We start from the raw sequence: 21,448 nt of genomic DNA, 5'->3' as shown, positions 1-21,448 counted from the left end.
TCAAGAGCAACAGGGACACTTCCGTTCTGATGAAACTGTAATGAAGAACACCCCCTAAACTCCCATAATCGGTGCGGATTCCTATGGGGAAGGCCCGTATTATTGACATCTTCCAGGCCCTGGTTCTGGACCTTGAGAAGGAGGCTGTGGAATTAATGATAGCGATGCTTTTTAGGGTAAATGTATGTAGGTATGGGGGGACGGGGAGGGGCAATCGATAAGGAATGAAAGTGGTTTAAAGCGCATTTTAGTTTTTGCTGCTCATACGGATTCCAGCTTATTACTCATTTACAAGCGATAAAACTTCTTTAGTCTAAGTCTCTGAAAACTAAACTTGGATTAATTCTCGATACAAATATTAAATTGGAAATGCATCTTGTGACCTTGATTTTTAATTTTATTCTCAAAGCATTTTGTAGCCATCCATATTTTTTAAAATTATAGTACTTTTTAGTTAGAACTGAGAGGGGCAACTAGCACTTGTTGTTAATGACCAGTATGTGGAGTCTGATTTAGCGATCCAGAATTGACTTTTAGGGTTATATTGACAAATCACAGTCCTAAATGATCCGTGTTGAATGATGCACTATGTTTTTGTTTAAATTAAATTTTCTAAAAATAATTTCAGAATTAATGGAAATTGATGTTGATGTTCTGAGGCATCATAAAAATACATATTTTAAAAGCTGAAGGCATTTAAAGCAGATACAGTTCTTGATGAAGCAGAAAGAACATGGGCCTGGGATTTGGAAACCTGGCTTCTAGCTGCTACTGACCAATTTTATGACTTTGGGAAAGTGGGCCTCAGTTCCTTTTTCTGTAACTGGAGGAGATTGGACGATTGGAATTCAGAACTCAGGAAGTTGGAAGGGATCTTAAAGCCCTCTGAGAAAGAGTTTGGGAATGTTCTCCATTGCTGTCACTTTTCCTCCAAAAATAACCTGGCTTGGAAGTTATTGGTCCAAAGGGAATTTGATTCCCCATAGAAATTGGAGACTAGATAATGTAAGTAAAGAGGAACAGCTGTATTTCTGCTTGAGTAATAAACCCATTAACAGATTCTGGTACGAGTTTTGGAGACATAAAGAGAATGAGTGTATGTACCCTAAGTGTACCAGTGCCCTCACTCTCTCCTAGCAGAAGATGCAGCACTTTTAGTGGTGCTGGGATTCTGGGATGTGTTCCTATTAATTCTAATACAGATAAAGAACTTGTGGTAGAGAGAAAGATGGTGGCAGAAGGAATGGATAAAGAGGCAAAATTGCCCGGTAAAAAGAAAAAAAAGAAGGGTTTGCGAATTAAAGGGAAAAGGCGACGAAAGAAACTGATCCTTGTGAAAAAGTTTAATAAAGATTTGGGATCTGGGAGGCCTGTGGCAGATGCCCCTGCTTTGTTAGCTTCCAGTGCCCCTGAGCAGGATGAAGAACGTCTTTTTGAGAGCAATATAGAAAAACAGATCTACCTACCTAGTACTAGAGCCAAGACCTCCATTGTGTGGCACTTCTTTCATGTTGACCCCCAATATACCTGGCGGGCTATTTGTAACCTCTGTGAAAAAAGTGTTAGCAGGGGTAAACCAGGCAGTCATCTTGGGACATCTACTCTTCAAAGACATCTGCAGGCAAGGCATTCACCTCACTGGACGAGGGCCAACAAATTTGGAGTCACTAGTGGGGAGGAGGATTTTACTTTGGATGTACCTTTATCTCCTTCATCTGCTGGAAGCAATGGAAGCTTTGAGTATATTCCTACTGATCCATCAGATGATAATAGAATGGGCAAGAAACGTGATAAATCTGTATCTGATGCCCTGAGGGCAGAAAGGGGGAGATTTCTCATCAAAAGTAACATTGTCAAGCATGCCTTAATTCCTGGAACAAGAGCCAAGACGTCTGCAGTTTGGAATTTTTTTTATACTGATCCTCAGCACATCTCAAGAGCTGTGTGTAATATATGTAAAAGAAGCGTGAGCCGGGGTAGGCCAGGTTCTCACTTAGGAACTTCAACACTTCAACGACACCTGCAGGCCACACATCCCATCCATTGGGCTGTTGCCAACAAAGACAGTGGTGCTGTTGGGAATGGATTAGATGAGGCTGGAACTGAGAGAAATCTTTTGAGTGACTCTTTGCATGGAGAGAAGTCTACAGGCAGCCAAGATTTAGCAGCTGAGGACCTTAGTGACTCTGATACAGATGGACCTCCTGTGTTAGAGGTTGAAAATAGGAGATCTGAGAGTCCTCTTCCAGTTGCAGAGCAAGATACTCTGATGCATGCCCAGGAGAGAGAAACAACATATTGTGAAAATTCAGTCTCCAGTCAAATAAGTCAGGCGATTATTCAAATGATTGTAGAGGATATGCATCCTTACAACTACTTCTCAACCCCAGCCTTTCAGAAGTTCATGCAGATTGTAGCCCCTGACTATAGGTTACCATCTGAAACTTACTTCTTCACCAAGGCTGTACCTCAATTATACGATTGGGTCAGAGAAAAAATTTTCTTGACTTTGGAGAATGTTCAAAGCCAAAAGATCCACCTGACTGTGGACATATGGACCCATGACCCATCCACTGACTATTTTATTGTGACTGTACACTGGGTCTCCTTGGACACTGCACCTTCTTCCAATAATGGCTGGATCACAAATTTTAGAAAGTGGGCAGTGCTTTGTGTAACAGGTTTGGCCAAAGACTGTTTAGTAACCAATATTTTACAAGAATTAAATGACCAGATTGGTCTGTGGCTTTCTCCTAATTTCCTCATTCCTAGTTTCATTGTTTCTGACAATTCCTCTAATGTGGTACATGCAATCAAAGATGGCGGTTTTACCCATGTGCCATGCTTCCTGCATTGTTTAAATATAGTCATTCAGGATTTTTTCTGTGAGCACAAAAGCATTGAGAATATGTTAGTGGCAGCTAGGAAAACCTGTCATCATTTTAGTCATTCAGTTAAGGCCCGTCAGATACTACAAGAGTTTCAGAATGATCGCCAACTTCCATGGAAGAATTTGAAGCAGGATGAAACTGGCCATTGGATTTCTACCTTTCATATGTTAAAGTGGCTCTTGGAGCATTGCTATTCAGTTCACCATAGTCTTGGCAGAGCCAGTGGAGTTGTACTCACTTCCCTTCAGTGGACTCTAATGACTTACGTTTGTGATATTCTTAAACCATTTGAGGAGGCCACCCAGAAAGTGAGTGTGAAGACCACAGGACTGAATCAGGTGCTACCCCTAATTCATCATTTACTCCTTTCCCTGCAGAAACTCAGAGAAGATTTTCAAGTCAGAGGTATTACACAAGCCCTCAATCTGGTGGACAGTTTATCTTTGAAACTTGAAACTGACACCCTACTAAGTGCCATGCTCAAATCTAAGCCCTGTATTTTGGCTGCTTTGTTAGATCCTTGCTTTAAAAATAGTTTGGAAGACTTTTTCCCTCAAGGTGCTGATTTAGAAACTTATAAGCAGATTATTGCTGAAGAAGTTTGTAATTATATGGAATCTTCACCAGAGGACTGTCAGATTGCAACTTCAGAATCTTCTGATCCCTCAGCTATCGTAGAAACTGATGCATTTACTTCATCTACTACAAGAGAAGGCACCTCCAATTCAGGGTCTGTTGATAGCTCAGCTGCAGATAATGTTGGCATTGGAAGCAAAAGCTTCATGTTTCCTTCTGCTATAGCAGTAGTGGATGAGTACTTCAAAGAGAAGTATTCAGAGATCTCAGGAGGTGATGACCCTTTGATTTACTGGCAGAGGAAGGTGAGCATATGGCCAGCTTTGACCCAAGTTGCCATTCAGTATCTAAGCTGCCCCATGTGTAGTTGGCAATCGGAATGTATCTTTACTGCAAATAGCCACTTTCGTCCAAAGCAGATCATGAGCCTGGACTTTGACAATATAGAACAGCTGATGTTTCTGAAAATGAACTTGAAAAATGTTAAATATGATTATTCTACATTGGTTCTGAGCTGGGATCCTGAGAATGAAATTGTTCAAAGCAATGGAAAAGAAATATTACCTTAATTTCTTTTTCCTTTCTCCATTGAAAATGGGCAGCTTCTCGGTCTGTTACTCTATTCTGATTGCTCTAGTTTTTACTTATAGTTAACTAATTATTCTTTGTACAGAGTCTGGGGAAACCTGAGAACACAGAAAGCGCTGAAAATAGCTCAGAGATAATTTTTGCAAAGTGAAGATTAATGATTTTTCACAGTACCAACTCAGTGTAGCTGTCACTTAAAATTTGTTTATACCAGTTGTGAGAAAAATATTTTTAAATTAAAAAAATATAGTGCAGCATTGAAAGTCCTTGGGCTATTTCTGACTGGCAAACTAAGCTAGTAGCTGTTTTAAATAAAAATTTCTCCCAACATGGAAAATTTGATTACTCTGAAACCAATGATATTGAGGAAAAAAAGCATACTAAGCTAGTATCTCCCTCACCCCCATTTTTCTATTAAAAAACCCCAATTTGTACTTGTACTTACAGCTTGGCAAAAACAAAACTCACTAAATTATTTTATGTTTGGAAATTTCTAATTGCCTCCTCATACTGGTCAGCTTTATAATTTTTATAAAGCTTTATAATTGCTTTGTTACTGGGCAACTTACTGAGTTACCCTTTGTAGGACTGGATCTATATAAAAGGGAAACATTAGAAAACAATTAAGAAAATTTATTTTTAATCTTTAAATGACCTTCTTTAACCTTTATAAAATAGTATAAAAACAAAGATTGTATAGGCACTTTTTATTTATGGGTAAATGACATAGTAAAATTTTGCAGATTTGAAAAAGACTGAATGGAAATTAAAATGAAAGTCCCATCCATGTCTGACAAACCTAGTATCCATTTTCCTAAGAATGTTTTTCTGATATTAAGTGATCTTAAATTCAGGCTTTTAAAAATATAATGAATTATTCATAAAACTGCATTCTTTTCTATGAAATTGTTTTGGCCTCTCGTAACTAAAAATAAGCAATTAATATTTTCACATGTTAGGAATCATTTCCTTACTGGTAAAATGAGAGAATTGATCTCACTGATTTTTAAGGTCCCTTTCCACTCTAGAAGTATGTTTCTGTGATTGAGTAGGAGGCCAGAAAATGATGACTTTTAATAAAAGTCTGTTAAAAGTTTCAGACTGAATAACTAATGTAAGATCCCAATTTTTCCTTTTTTTCATTTTAGATTTGGGGATATTCCCTGCCCAAAAATTTCCTGGAAAATTGACTAGTATTAAGTGTGAGTAAAAGGTGTCCACTTTTTTTTAAGTTTTGATTTTAGTTTTGTCTTGGATAGTATTTTGGCAAGATTTAGCCTAGAAATAATGTAGTGTCTATTACATGAGAATCAAAATTGCTTTGTTACTGGGCTGGTTTCAAAATTTAGAATTCATTTCTATGTATCAAAAAAAATTTTTTTTTTAATTCTTAAATGGTAAATGTACCATTGTGGAATAAAATTTCAACTTCAAAAGTTTACCCTTTTACTAACTGGAGTAAATGGATAATTACAACATCTTTAGTTGTAGCCATCAGTAGTAAAGAATTTGAAACTAGGCTGCATAAGCAAGCCTTTGCAGGGCCAATCAATATTGAATGTCATGCCAGTTGACACTGGTGTTGGTATAAAAGAAAAAAAAAATCTTCCCTTAACTAGAAGCTTTCTGTATTTTGACAGTGCCAGTTCAGTATGGCTGCAATGCTGCTTTGCCTTCTACAGCTTGCTGTACCACTCTGTAGTTACTCTATAACTATCCATTTCTATCTTTTTTGGTTAAACACTCCCTGAAGATGGAAAAGATGGTATACAAACATCTATACTTTACACATTGATATATGTGTAAGGATTTCCCTTCATCTTTACTTTGTGGGCTGGGAAAATTTTGTGTGACATTTATATACTTCATGATACTTTGGTATAAGAGTAAGTTCACTACTTTTATAATGAACCCAAATCTAAAGGCTTTTGTATTGTATTTTAAAAGGGAAAACTTACCCAGATGTTTTATTTCTACACATTTGTGTGTATGTGTGTGTGTGTATGTGTGTGTGTATAAGCCAGTTAGTATATATGAATATTATGTACATAAAACACTTTATATTTTTACATACAAGTATGCTTTTATTATACATATAATAAAGATGGGGGAAGGTTTCTGTTTTTTTCTTAATAGGTGAAGAAATCTTGAAGACCAGAAATTGGATCTTATTGAATTTTGGTGTTCTTTTTATTTTTTCTTTCTTTTTTTCTTTTTAAATTATATTGTTCGGCTATGGAAGATGGATTTTTTAAAAAGAATCCTTTGAATCTCAAGTTCATTTTTTAAATGAACTTTTTTGGTTTGTTTTTTCTTTTTCTTTTTCTATTTTTTTTTTTTTTTTTTTTTTTTTTAACTTTTGAGGAGATAACTAGCCCTAGCTGTCTCCAGTCTGACAAAGGTTATTCGAATGGACTTACTCTCCCAGTAGTTGGGAGATGTTTTAAAAACACAACCTGTGTTTGAATTGTGGCTGAGAGGTTTCCTTGGCAATGTGAGGAAGAAAATTCTTTCTGCCTCATTATTATTAATTCATGGATTGAGTGTTGGTTCGACCTACAGGCGTGGTAGATTGGAACTCAGTGAAGACACAGATGTTCCTGTTGAGAGCAACCAGCTAATGTAAGTGTGGAAATGGTTTTTTCCTCATTTAAGAAGTAAACATTTTTGTAACTTAAGGCATAATTTTCCTAGATCAGTAAGAATTTTGACATTGTCAAGACATTTTTTTTCTTGTAATTGCTTATAAGCTTTTGGTTTGGGGGTAGAGACACCACCTCCCCTTTTTGATAATAAATGCGCATTGTAAAGTAAAAACAATGTAGCCAAGGTAAAATCTCCCTGTGATTACATCTCCTCAGAGAGAAGCACCTGTTATCACAACATAGTTCCAGTTCATACCCATTTCTGCCTCATCTTTTTTTTAATCACTACACAGTGTACCTTTATATGGATGTACAACAGTTTAATGCATCCTTCCTCAATAGACCTTTGGGTTTTGCCTTTAAAAACAAAAATAGCTGAGGTCGCCAGTTTGAAACCCTGGGATTGCCAGGTCAAGGCACATATAGGAGTTGATGCTTCCTACCCCCCCTCCCCACTAACAAAAACAAAACAACAAAAAAAGTTTACATTTTAGATGAGAATGTACAATATCTCATAAGAATAAAATATTAATCAGAATGTTTACAATGGTCTGTGTAGGCAGATACATAGTAATACTATTAAAATTTGATTTTAACCATGTGATTTTATTAGTAATATGATTGGGAGGAGGAAGTTGAAAGAATTTACCTGAAATACTTTAATTCCTTGTTTACTCACTTTAGGATTACATTTTAAAGGCGATTTCTGTGATTGAGTTGTCTTTTGGAAGATTAAGTCCATTTCAAGAGGGCTTGAAGCTGGTCCTCACTTTGAAGAAGCAGTGGCTTGTTTTCAAGAAGCCACTTCTGGTCTCAGGATCTACCCAGCATGCCCAATCAAGGAGAAGACTGCTATTTTTTTTTCTATTCTACATGTACCAAAGTAAGAATTGCAGACTCTAAAATCAGTTCTTTCTATGATTTACTTAATAAAATTGGATAAGATGTTTTCAGTATACTAAGTTGTTTTCCTGCTGAATACTAAAGCCATCTTCTAAACATACGGTACTTTTGTGGCTTTTTTTCTTTTTCTTTGTGAATTGGTTTCCTGCTTGATTTTACTGGACCTCCATTTAGATTAATCTGCAATTTTCTGTTCCTTTATGACTTAATTCAATAAATGCACATATTATTACAAAAACTTTACTTAAATCATCCTGGTTCGGTGTTTACAGTGAACAGTTTTGAACAAAGCCCTTATCTTAAATAGCAGTTTGCACAATAGTAGCATTTGATAATATCATTGTATAAAGGATAGAGTGAAGCATAGAATTATACTTAAATCCTAATCTTTTAACTTCCTTTCTGATTTTCCATCAAAAGCTGATTACACAAGTTGAGATATATGAAAGAATTGAAGATGAACTGTACAATGTATTTTTAGAGAGTAATACTCCCACTTGTCTTATTCATCTTATGTCATCTCTCAGCTTGCGTCATTCATGTTGTTAGAGAATATGAAGGGTACTATCAGGAAATAGGTTGTAGAAAATTGTAAGTTTGTTGACCTCTGATTGTTTTGATTATCCTGTTTCAGTTGTCTTCTGTCTTGCCTATCTCTCCTTACTACTTTGTGTTTGTCTAGATGCCAGGAAACTGTTATAATGAACATTTTCTTGGGATCTATTTTGGTATCAGAATTCTTTTCTGTATTATTCTTTTTGTTTACAGGGTGACAGCTGTCCATTCCGTCACTGTGAAGCTGCACTAGGAAATGAAACTGTTTGTACGTTATGGCAAGAAGGACGCTGTTTTCGACAGGTTTGCAGGTTTCGGCACATGGAGATTGATGTGAGTTTTGAATTTGTATTATAATAAGTGGTCTGGTGTCATGGTGGGCCAATAAAAGATGTTAAGGGGAAATTATATTTTGTATAACATGTGAGTTAAAAAGTTATCTATGTCTGTTTGGGGAGTATTTGCATTTCTTTGTTTATTTTAAGTAGTCTCAAACTTAAGAGGAAAGTTGAAGTACAATATAAGACTTTTTTTCTAAGACATTTGGGAGTAAATTAGTGACATTCCCTATACCCTCTAAATATAGTATTTTCATGAGTATTTTCTACAAATAAGAAGGGCATTCTCCTATATAATCATAATACAACCTTTAAAATTAGAAAATTAACATTGATGCATTACCATCATTTAATGCTCAGATCTGACTATAGTTTTGCCATTTTACTAGTAATGTTCTTTATTACAGAAGGAGTGTGTCTAAAATCAGGTGTTGTATATAGTTGTCATGACTCTTCAGTCACCTTTGGTCAGAACAGTTGCTCAATCTTTGCTTGCCTTTCAGTGGTGTTGACGTTTTTGGTAGTTGCAGGTCAGTTATTTTGTAGAATGTCCCTCAGTTGGGGTTAGTCTGATTTCCTCACGACTAAATTTAGGTTTTATATCTTTGGCAGGGATATCACAGAGGCGATACTCTTCTCATTGCATACCATTATTAGGTGGCATACACTTTTTATTATTCCATTACTGGTGATGTTGACTTTGATCACTTCATTAAGGTAGTATTTACAGATTGCCTTCACTGTAAAGTTTTTCTTTTTTGTAGTATTTTTTTATGGAGAGGTACTTTGAGACCCTGTAAATATCTCATTTCTCATCAGACTTTCATCTTTTTCAGTGGTTTATTTGTGCAAACTTGTGGTTTCCTATTTTATTCAGGGTCTTGTACTCCATTCCATTACTATCATTATATTTTATCCTCAAATAGACTTAGATCTGGCCATTAAGAGCCCTTCAAGCTGGTTTTGTGTCCTTTGAACACCTCTTTGCTTTCTGGCTCAGTAAGATGTTCTAGGCTCATTCTGTACTTTTCCTCTTCTAGCCCTGGAATCAACCATATTTCCAAGGAGCTCCAGTTCCTTTTAGTGAAAAGGATATGAAAGTAAGATTTGAGCAGCTCCTGGAGTTTACTGTTTCTAGGTTTACAGTGGCCAGAAGAAGGGAATATATAAATGTGTATACATACACATATTTACATCTTTAGTACTTTATGCTTATGTATTGAAAATGTGGGTTCATATAGAAGCCTCCAGTTCATCAACTCTATGGGCTTCTCCTTTTTTGTACTTGTCACTCTTGTTTCTGAAAGTGAGAAACTTAGTTCTCATTGTCCTTAATATTATTTATTTGGTCACTCCTCTAGTTGTTTAAACCAATATTGTATCCCAAGCCTCTTCCTTTCTCAGGTTCTGACATCACACATAAGGCTGCTTCTCCATAGGAACATTTCTCACCTTGTTTTGATGCCAATACCCTGTTCCAGGCCTCGCTCCTTGCTTCACCATGAGGACTCTTTCCTCACCTTGCTTGGACCTCAACATCCTGTTCTGGAGCTCTCTGTGCCCCTCTTGGATGTCCTTTTCACACCCTTGGGCTCTGATACTCTGTTTTGGGCAGCCCTCCTATGTGAGGTGCTCAGTCTCATTTATTCTAACTCTGCACCACATCCCCACTTAGGAAGACCCTGCCTTTCTCACCCTGCTTGGTCCTGGATCCACATTCTGGACTCTGGATGAGTACATTTTCCTCAGCCTACATTGGGATCCCTTCTGCACAGAAGTTTTGCTTGCCTTGTTCACTCTGCCCAGGCTCCAACACTGTAGGCCTTTTATGGAGGCCATCCTCCTATGCAAAGGCCTACTAATTCTGCATGGGTTCTGAAACCCTAAGCCAGTCCCAGCTTGTCATGTAGACACCTTCCTTATCTCAGTCAGGGTCTAACATCCTGCTCTGGGCCATGTCCCCTTCTGTTTCCCAGTCTGAATGCCTACCCCTCTTAGCCTTACCTAATGACTTTGACCTGAATTGTGGAGGGGTGAGGTATGAAGGAAGAGACTAAATAGCAGTTTGTATGCCTGGGCTCATCCAGCTATTCTAGCTTTGGTTCCAGATTTATAGTCTCATAATGGTCTTCTGTACTGCTTGTCTTCCAAATAGGGAATTCACTAAAATTGAGAGAAAGGAATACTCTGTAACTTTTGAGAAGTCATGGTGTAAACCTGCTGGCAGAGTTTAAATTGGCACAACTGCTAGGAAAGTTGTGTCAGGGTCTCTAAGAAGATCTATATTTAGAGAGTCTCTAGAGGAACTCATGGAACTCAGCATATAGTTGTATTCCTGGCTAAGATTTATTACAGTGATATAGTAAAGATACACTTTCTGAGCCTAAGAGAAAAGGACACAGGCAGAGTCTGGAGGAATCCATTTGTGATTTTCTTGATGATCTCTCCTTCCCATGAGAGGTCACATCACACAGAGCGAACACTTCCCCCAGGCATGAAAATACAGCAGTTTGTGTGATGCTTCTGCCCAGGAAGTCTCATAAGAGACCAAAGTTTTTATTGGGGCAAATTATCTAGGCACCCTCTAGCTCAGGGGTCCCCAAACTTTTTACACAGGGGGCCAGTTCACTGTCCCTCAGACCATTGGAGGGCCGGACTATAAAAAAAACTATGAACAAATCCCTATGCACACTGCACATATCTTATTTTAAAGTAAAAAAAAAACAAAACGGGAACAAATACAATATTTAAAATAAAGAACAAGTAAATTTAAATCAACAAACTGACCAGTATTTAAATGGGAACTATACTCCTCTCACTGACCACCAATGAAAGAGGTGCCCCTTCCAGAAGTGCGGCAGGGGCCGGATAAATGACCTCAGGGGGCCGCATGTGGCCCGCGGGCCATAGTTTGGGGACCCCTGCTCTCGCTAGTGCTTACCAAACTCCAGACTCCCAGAAGGATGGCAGTGTTCAGCATAAGCTATATTTACACAGTCTAGGCACATTCTGAGTGCCAAGTTTCCACATTCCACCCAGAGCCAGTGTTGCAAGCAGACATGTCTAAGGATAGCAGTTTTAGGGCTGCTTTAATAACTTTTCTGAACAGAAGCTTATTTGGCTGCATCTTACAAAACTGCCATTACATCTGTGTCTCAGGTGCAAAATGAGATAGGTGCAGAATTACTCTTTGTGGCATAATTTGTATTAGTAAAATATATGAAACAACTTAATCTTCATTTAAGATAACTTTTACTACATTTATGCAATGGTATGCTGGACAGCTATTAAAAAATTTTAAAGAGGAAACTACTTAAGTTGATATGGAAAGATCAGGATATATTATCAGTGAAAAAATAAGGGACAGAATAAAGTGTGTAATATGCTGCTATTTTTAAAAAGGGGGGGAGGAATTAGTATTTATTTTCACTTGCATGTGCATTTTAAAAATCAAAGTATAAAGGAGAAATCTAACAACAGTGGCTATGGAGGTGGGAACAGGAATGGAAAAGAGCCTTTTTACTGTAAACTCCTTTTATATATATAGTCACTTTTTATTCAGGGGTTCCAGATTTGCAAATTTGTTTACTTGCAATACTGTATAATATTCCAAAGCACAGGAAAGAAAATCTGTGTAATAGATAAAGCTTGATTTAACTGTGAGTTGTACTGTTGGCCTGGAGTTCAATATTAATGAATCAACGAGATATATATAAGGTCTTCTGGAAAGTTCTGTCCGTTTTTGGAATAAAACAAAATACAAATTTTTCTTACCATCAATAAACTTTATTAAATAATATAATTGCCATTATTATTAATGATTTCTTGCCAGCGTGAGGGCAATTTATATATCCCATTTTTGAAAAATGTTTTATCTTTTGATGCGAAAAATTGAACCAGTGCTTGTTTGATATCTTCTTCATTTTTGAATTTTTTGCCCTTCAAAAAATTTTGTAAGGACAAAAACAAGTGATAGTCAGAGGGTGCTAAGTCCGGGGAATATGGTGGATGCGACAGACATGCTTCTGTAGCATTTCTTCCTTGTTGAAATTCATAAAAATTACAGTGGCGTAAATGAACTTTATCAGTAGCCATGGGTACACTATCGCTTCACACATAAAACTATCGTGAATCAACTTTGTTTTAGTTAATTTGCTACGTCAGTATGTATACATTAAGTGATAAAAATAGAGAGGCACACATGCGCCAAATAAACATATACTTACGTGTCGCAACTTGTGATAGAAATGGACAGAACTTTCCAGTAGACCTTATATTAAATAAGATACCTTTAAACACAAACACATAAGACAAGGTTATATATTGATCAGTTGATAAAAATATTGTGACCACAAGGATGTAGGAGCCTAACTGTGTATACCTTTGGTCCATGTGCTGTATACCTATTAAAAATTTAGGGAAATAACCATGTTGGAGAATGTTACTATGGAAGATATGTTGCTAAATATGAAATGTACAGAATTATACAAAATACCTTTCCTTTAAGTGTGCATCTACACATTTACATTTTTTTTTTTTTTTTTTTTAAATTTTTTTTATTTTTCATTTTTCTGAAGCTGGAAACAGGGAGAGACAGTCAGACAGACTCCCGCATGCGCCCGACCGGGATCCACCCGGCACACCCACCAGGGGCGGTGCTCTGCCCCCCAGGGGGCGATGCTCTGCCCATCCTGGGCGTCGCCATATTGCGACCAGAGCCACTCTAGCGCCTGAGGCAGAGGCCACAGAGCCATGCCCAGCGCCCGGGCCATCTTTGCTCCAATGGAGCCTTGGCTGCGGGAGGGGAAGAGAGAGACAGAGAGGAAAGCGCGGCGGAGGGGTGGAGAAGCAAATGGGCGCTTCTCCTATGTGCCCTGGCCGGGAATCGAACCCGGGTCCTCCGCACGCTAGGCCGACGCTCTACCGCTGAGCCAACCGGCCAGGGCCACATTTACATTTTTTAACTAAAAGAATTCTGTACCAGCCTGGCCTGTGGTGGTATAGTCGATAGAGCACCGATCTGGAATGCTGAGGTCACTGGTTTGAATCCCTGGGCTTGCCTGGTCAAGGTACATATGAGGAGCAACCAGTGAACGACTAAAGTGAAACAACTACTTCTTGTCCCTGTACCCTCCTCTTTCTGTAAAATCAATAAATAAAATACAGAGCATTTAAACATTGCCAGTAGCCAATAATAAAAGAAAATCTTTACCAGAATAAGTGATTCTCTTTGGAAAATAGCATAGCAGGCATTTATTTCTATTTTCCAAGTTGTTTTAATTGTTTGTGTATTGCTTTTCATTTAGACACTAAATCCAGTAAGTGTTCCACAGATCGAATAGCTCTGGCTGGTTAGCTCAGTTGGTTGGAGTGTCATCCCAGTACACTAAGGTTACAGTTCAATTCCCTGGTCAGGAAACATAGATGAATCAACCAAGGAGTGCATAAGTAATTGGAACACAAATCAATGTTTTTCTCTCCTTCTTACAGAAAAAACGCAGTGAGATTCCTTGTTATTGGGAAAATCAACCAGTGGGATGTCAAAAACTAAACTGCGCTTTCCATCACAACAGAGGACGCTATGTTGAAGGTCTTTTTCTACCTCCAAGCAAAAGTGAGATATTTTTAATTTTAAAAGAATAATTAGTACATAATGAACACCTATGCGTATTGTAGAAAGTACTTTATATGCTTGTTTCCTTTTACTGTTGTGAGGGTAGTATTACTCCTTACAGAAGAAGGAACTGAACTTTATTAAGGTTAAGTGGTTTATATACCATTATAAACCCTAAGTATCAGAATCACAGTTAAAAACTTGCCAAAAGCCATGTTGCCTCATAAGTGTTTCTTGGCCTTATAGGTTAGATCAGTCTCTTCATACAATATTAGTGTAATTAACTCTTACATACCAGGATGAAATTTCTGGCAGACCAGCACTTGAAAAACACTTATTTAGATTACTATCGCGTATTGCATTCCAATTCTCTTGTCAGACCCAAAGAAATTTTTGAAGAAACTTGATTCTCTGGGGCAAGGTTTGGCAAATTGGTTCCTCTACCTGTTTTATGAAATAAAAATGTTATTGGCATGAAGCCATGCCCATTCATTTTCATATTTTCTGTGGCCAAATTTGTGCTGTTGCTGCAGAGTTAAATAATTGAGACAGAGATCTAAAGAACCTATATTTGCTGTCCAGCCTTTTATAGAAAAAGTTTGCTAACACTGCTATAAACCAATCTAAAATAAAATTTACGCTCCACCAAAAGCTAATACTTATTTCCAAAGTCTCTTTTAAAGTAATTTTCTAGTAGAATGATCAGCCATTTAAAACCTACATTTTCTGTGTAATTAAAAATTTAATGGCTACATAGTCACCTTTATTATTTTTTTTTATTTTATTTTTTTTGTATTTTTCTGAAGCTGGAAACAGGGAGAGACAGTCAGACAGACTCCTGCATGCGCCCGACCGGGATCCACCCGGCACGCCCACCAGGGGGGACGCTCTGCCCACCAGGGGGCGATGCTCTGCCCCTCGGGGGGGGGGGGGGTCACTCTTCCGCGACCAGAGCCACTCTAGCGCCTGGGGCAGAGGCCAAGGAGCCATCCCCAGCGCCCGGGCCATCCTTGCTCCAATGGAGCCTTGGCTCCGGGAGGGGAAGAGAGAGACAGAGAGGAAGGGGGGGGGGGGGGAGCAAATGGGCGCTTCTCCTGTGTGCCCTGGCCGGGAATCGAACCCGGGTCCCCCACACGCCAGGCCAACGCTCTACCGCTGAGCCAACCGGCCAGGGCCTAGTCACCTTTATTTAAGTGGGAAAAAAATAGCCTCACTCCTTTCTGGTGGCTCACAAGTGTTAGTTACTGTCTCTTAAAATGTACTTCTTGTTGGCCTGACCTGTGGTGGCACAGTGGATAAAGCGTCGACCTGGAAATGCTGAGGTCGCCGGTTCGAAAACCTGGGCTTGCCTGGTCAAGGCACATATGGGAGTTGATGCTTCCAGCTCCTCCCCCCTTCTCTCTCTCTCTCTTTCTCTGTCTCTCCCTCTCCTCTCTAAAATGAATAAATAAATAAAAAATTAAAAAAAATGTACTTCTTGTTGAAGATAAAGCCTAGAACTATCATATTAAAATTATATGTCTAGAATTTATAGTCACTATGCATCTAGCCTCCTGTTTATTCTGTTTTGAGTGGCCACTTTGAGTATGTTTACTTACGGTGAAGTGTAATGAACTAAAAGCCATATTTCCCTCCTTGGAAGTTTAGAACCTAATTGGGAAAATGGGGAAATTAAGTAAAAAGACATAAGTTCTCATAAGGAAAATACACCAAAGTTATTATAGGTAGTCAGGGATTTTTGATGAATTAGGATTATATCTTCTGTTTTTAATTTTTGGCTAATTTTGTATGTGTAGCTGTGTTGCCCACTGTGCCTGAGTCACCAGAAGAGGAAGTGAAGGCTTGCCAGCTCACAGTTCAACAGAACAAATTGTCTGTCCAGTCTAATCCCTCCCCTCAGCTGCGAGGTGTGATGAAAGTAGAAAGTTCTGAAAACATACCCAGCCCCACACATCCACCAGTTGTAATCAACGCTGCAGATGATGATGAAGATGATGATGGTAGGTTTTAGTTCTTTCTTGAAAGCAAGTTAAGTGAGCAGGGTCACTTAGTGAATTAGATAGAATCAAGATTAAAGCTCCAGGCCTGTTTTTAATTATAAATTTGCCTTAAATGTTAATGCTATAGATCAGTTTTCTGAGGAAGGTGATGAAACCAAAACACCTACCCTGCAACCAACTCCAGAAGTTCATAATGGATTACGAGTGGCCTCTGCCCGGAAACCTGGGGTCAGTTTAAAACAAGGTAAGAAGAGGCTGTATGATGCTGGTTCCCATTCATAAATCTTACAGCACTATTGTATGTGTCCACACTATTTTAAATACTTCTGAAATTTATATAGTTCCCAGTAACCACCACCTCTCTCTTCTCTGCCCCTGTTGTACATACACGCACATACTTCCTCTTATTTATTTAGAAAATGTCTGAACACCTGTTGTGTACAAATAAAATGGCAAAGGTGAAAAAGTTGCTGGTTCCTTATGTGATTTCTATTTGCATTTCTTAGGTGAATGTTTGAATTTTGGAATAAAAACTCTTGAGGAAATTAAGTCAAAGAAAATGAAGGAAAAATCCAAGAAGCAAGGTGGTAAGTCATCATTGACCAGATCACTGAATGTTGCTAGAGGAGAATGATTGGGACACTTCTGATAATAAGGACACTTTGCAGCAGCCAGAATGAATTTGATTTCTGTGGCTGCGTTGAAGTAAAACACAGACTTCCTTAATTAAATCCTGGTTGCTCTTTTAGTTCATTGCAACTCTGTTTCATTTCCTATTATAGCTAAGCGCTGTAATAAATGAACCCAAAAGAACCGTATTATCTTCAGAAATAAAGCATATCAAAAGGGGAAATGCTTTATTTTGTAGTAGATCAATTCTTAAGAGTTGCTAGGACTTTCTTCTGGCTCTTGCCTCAGCCTAGTTGATTTATATATTTCCAACCCCAAAAATTAGAGTATGAAAATATTTAGAGAGAATCAAGTGGTTGGTTCTAAGTACCCTATTGGTAAAGCTTTTTCTGTAGGAACCTTGGAGTTGTGTTTTGCATGTAATTGAATATAGATGAAAAAGATTGAATTGACACACCTAACGGTGTGTTTCTAAGGTAACTTTAGAATAATGTTATCATTGGTAAATAAAAGTAGATTGAGTGCCTAAGTCATTCAAAACAATTTTTTTTTATTTACATTTGTGCACAAAGAAGATAAGAAGAAGGGATTGTCTCTACTTCTTCCAGCACCCCCATGTCACTGTAGGCAAACAGGAACAGAGAAGCTGATTGTCTTGAAATTGTCCAGTGACCTGTGTTGGACTTACCTGGTCACAAGTCAAATTTCTTGATTTTGATAGCTTTATTTTCCCTAAATAATTTGATCTTCTTTGGCTTGCTTTATTCAGAAGGTTCTTCAGGAGTTTCCAGTCTTTTACTCCAACCTCAGCCCATTCCAGGTCCTGAAAAAGAGAATGTCCGGACTGTGGTGAGGACAGTAACTCTGTCCTGCAAACAAGGTGAGGTATAGGTAGGCCATAGAATTATTAGGCTACTACTTTAAAATAACTGGGACAACAAAATCCTTGTTGCCTTTTGTGTTTGATGGATTTGCAGGAAGAGTTCAGTATGTTGATTGGATAGGAGAATGAAAAGAGAAGTTAGTGTATTTGCTATTAAAAAGGTTGAAATTCTTACGTGGTTCTCACAATTATGTCTATTTAAGTTTTATATTTACTGTTTATTTGTATCTACTCACTAAATCTATTGTCTGCTTATTGTGCATAAAGAACTATAGTAAACCCTTTAAGTTATAGAAATATTTCCCTTAATAGTTTTGAATCTAGTAAGGGATGTGTGATACAAGTAATTATAATATGAAGATACAGTTAAATGTGTGTGCCATTCAGACAACAAAGAATTAGAAGGAAGAGCTCACTTCTTCTGGAGTGAGCATAAAAGGTTATAGGAGAGTTGGCTAGCAGTGGACTATGATATTTTTTTAAGACTTTATTGATTTTTGGAGAAAGGGCGGGGTCTGCTGGAGGAGTGGGAAGCATCAACTCCTAGTAGTTGCTTCCTGTATGTGCCTTGATTGGGCAAGCCCAGTGTTTTGAACTAGTGACCTCGGCTTTCTAGGTCGATGCTTTGTCCACTGCGCCACCACAGGCCAGGTTATTATTTTTTAACATATCAAAGCACACCAGCGAAAGTATAGGTTAGGTTTATAATTAGTTGATTAGAATACAACTTGTTTTTGTATACTTGGCTTACCTTCGGGCTGTGTATTTGGCTATTTAAATTATTTAACATGTTTTTTAATATGATAAGCCTTAAGACTGAAATTTGATTTTCAAGAGACAGGATTGCCTTATGTGAATATCAGCACATATTTTGTACCCATTAGTAGTTACTGAATATAGAAAAATAAGCTAATGGCTAATGGTAGAGAAATTCTTATTTTGCCATTTCAGGAGAAGAACCCCTGGTAAGATTGAGTCTCACCGAGAGACTGGGGAAACGAAAATTTTCAGTAGGTGAGATACATTTTGTGAATATCCTTTGTTTTCTGCTTTGTGCATTAATATGATACTACTCCAGAATTCTCTTTAGAGAAGTGTCCTGTCATATTCATTTGTATTCCACTGTATTCTTGGGTGAAAGTACATTTAAATTCATGTTTTTCACGTGAGCATTATATCCTTTATTGAAGTCAGAAATTTATAGTGTTACAATTTAATTTTATTATGGCCAACTTTTTAGAAGGTAGTATGTTTAAAAAACAGTAAAGAGTATCTGTTACTGTGGAACAATAAGAAATTTGAATTTTTTGAGGGAAAGTGTCACATTAATATAAATTCAAAAAATACAAAAGTAAGCTTTTTTATATTTTTGGTTTCATATTTAAACTATAAATGAAAGGAGAGAGCACTCTCTTTAGTCCTTCAGATTTTTTATTTGACCCTGCAAAGATTGTATTTTCAGTCAAGGAGTTAAAAAAACAATTCATGACATTTAAACAACCTGTATTGAGTAGTATATAATGTAATAAACAAGGACTCAGGAAACTTTGCTCAGAGTTTGGCCTTCAGAGTTTTCATGTCATAGAAAAAGTTTACCATAAATTTTGTGGTTCTTTTTGCTGTCCTCCTAATCCCTAGTGCATTAAACTACAAATTTACCTAGAATTCAGCAAGTGGCAAGTTAAGACTTTTTTGTACATGATTTTTTCATATATTTCTAATTCTGAATTTCAGCCTTAACCAGGATTCATAATCCTTCATTTGTAATTTTAGTCAGTTATTTGGTAAATGTTAATTTGTGCATTCTAATTTTTGTCCTGTACTTTATCTCTCTTGGGATATTTTTATTCCTTCTTTACCATCGAGTTCTAAGGAAGCTAGTGAACAAACACCATGTAAATGCAAAAAACTTATATAAGTATTCTATGTTGTTTGATTTTGCTTGTATTTCTAGACCTTGCTGAAGGTCGACTTGAACTCTTAAACTAAGTCCCCTCTGTTTGTAGGTGATGACAGTGATCCTCCATTAAAGCGTAGCCTTGCACAGAGGCTAGGGAAGAAAGTTGATGCTCCTGAAACTGACAAGACACCAAAGAAAGGTACCTTTGCTATTACCCACTTTGTGTGTGTGCAATTCTGACATTTATCTCCCTTAATGTTACCAGGTCTAGCTTGCTATTCTTTTAGTTTAGGTGAATTAGATGATCTCCTGGTATACGTTTTATTATTATTCAACAAACATTTTTTAGTGCTTTCTCTGCTAGGTTCTAGGTAGAAACCTCTGGATAAAATAAACACCATGACAGTCCTCAAGAGCTTATGGTATAATGGCAGATGGAAATACTTGTATATAGTGTGATAAATTCTGTGAGAGGGAAGGTACACAGAGTTATGGAAGCACAAAATTAGCAGCCAAATTCCTTTTCTTCTTGACCATCAATTATTTTGAAGATTCTAATAACTAAAAGAACATATTTCAAATACTATAGATGTAGGAGAAAAAGTTTTTTTGAGAGAAACAGGAAGGGAGAGCGATGACAAATGTCAACTCATAGTTGCGTTACTTAAGTTGTTCATTGATTGCTTTTCATACAGTGGGAGGCTCAAACCAAGCCAGAGACCTTGGGCTCAAGCCAGGGACCTTACAGTTTCAAAAATAGGACTTCAGCGTCTCAGGTCGACGCTCTATCCATTGTGCTGCCACCAGTCAAGCAGGGGAAAAAACTTAATGCCAGTAAGATTTTAGAAGCGTGTATGGTGACAAATTTATTTTACTAATCTCATTAGTTTCTGTTTTCCAGATCTAAAGGAAAAAATGTTTAAGCTCTAGAGAATTTATGATTTGCATAGAGGAGAAAGTTTCAAAATGTCTTAAGACTTAAAGACATTTTTAAAAAGCATTTGTGTAGAAGACAAGTATACGCCTAATTTGTGACCTTTGAAAAAGACACTTGACCTATAAAAAGTCTGTTTAACTTTAATTTTCTGTTTTGTTTTGTTTTTTACAGTTCAAGTTTCCAAGTCTCTAAAGGAACGATTAGGTGTGTCAGCTGGTCTAAACAACGAGGAGGCAGCAGGTAGGTAAACCCTATTTGTTTCTGGCCATAAAGTTTTTACTTTTTCTCCTATTTACCTGTTGAGTTAGGTTAGGGCTTGTTCTCTTTATATTTTTTTCATTTTTGTGTGTGGTTTTGTTTGTTTAAATAATTGATTACTCACTGGCATAATTATTTTTTACCATTGCATCGATAATAGGAAATTAGAAACTAAGTATCTAACAAAAAGGAATAGATTAAATTAAGTTAGTTACATACTAAAATAATTACTGTTATGAAAAGTCATAACAGTATTCTGAATAACAATGATGCAGAAAATTCTCATATTGAGTGAAGAAAGGTTACAAAAGAACACATCACTTTGACTTTTTGCTTTAGGGTAAAAAAAATTTTTTCAAGTGTCTTATAATAAACAATAGAAACTTACTCTCAGGAATAAGTCCCTGTATATATGATATGATTTCAATTTTCTAAAAATAATATATGCCTAGAAAAAACACTGGAAAAAATACATCAGAATATTAACATTGGCTTTATCTGAGAATTGAGGTTTTAGGTAATTTTAATTATCTTTATATTCTTGTACTCTGTTTAGTTTTTTAAATGGTGAGATAACTACATAACTGTATATATGTATACAATTTAAAGAATAATAAAATGATCAGGTATTCAACCATTTAGCTCTTTTATACATTGCTAGATTTGATTTGATGCTTTTTTTTTATTAATGGGAGACAGAGAGAGATGGAGAGAGGGACAGATAGGGACA

The 21,448-nt window shown here is 37.1% G+C and overlaps 2 protein-coding genes across 2 annotated transcripts in view; both read left to right on the top strand.

The window, feature by feature from the left end:
• The first annotated feature begins 5,707 nt into the window (after positions 1-5,707).
• On the top strand, positions 5,708-5,806 carry LOC136390896 (uncharacterized). The gene has a single exon (XM_066362013.1). It carries the CDS (start codon positions 5,708-5,710, stop codon positions 5,804-5,806), a length of 99 nt encoding a protein of 32 aa, XP_066218110.1.
• Positions 5,807-7,446: 1,640 nt separating this feature from the next.
• Positions 7,447-21,448, top strand: part of ZC3H11A (zinc finger CCCH-type containing 11A) — a 29,940-nt gene continuing 15,938 nt past the window's right edge. The window contains exons 1-10 of the mRNA XM_066362012.1: positions 7,447-7,583; positions 8,372-8,491; positions 13,987-14,110; positions 15,907-16,110; positions 16,238-16,354; positions 16,617-16,697; positions 17,510-17,620; positions 18,575-18,637; positions 19,630-19,722; positions 20,632-20,700. Coding sequence (XP_066218109.1) covers positions 7,530-7,583; positions 8,372-8,491; positions 13,987-14,110; positions 15,907-16,110; positions 16,238-16,354; positions 16,617-16,697; positions 17,510-17,620; positions 18,575-18,637; positions 19,630-19,722; positions 20,632-20,700 — 1,036 coding nt within the window. The 5' untranslated portion in view covers positions 7,447-7,529. The remainder of the gene's footprint in view (positions 7,584-8,371; positions 8,492-13,986; positions 14,111-15,906; positions 16,111-16,237; positions 16,355-16,616; positions 16,698-17,509; positions 17,621-18,574; positions 18,638-19,629; positions 19,723-20,631; positions 20,701-21,448) is intronic.

This window comes from Saccopteryx leptura, chromosome 2 (assembly GCF_036850995.1).
Source record: "Saccopteryx leptura isolate mSacLep1 chromosome 2, mSacLep1_pri_phased_curated, whole genome shotgun sequence".
NCBI lineage: Eukaryota > Metazoa > Chordata > Mammalia > Chiroptera > Emballonuridae > Saccopteryx > Saccopteryx leptura.
Note: the sequence above shows the minus strand (reverse complement) of the source record. Positions and strands in the feature narration are given on the sequence as shown.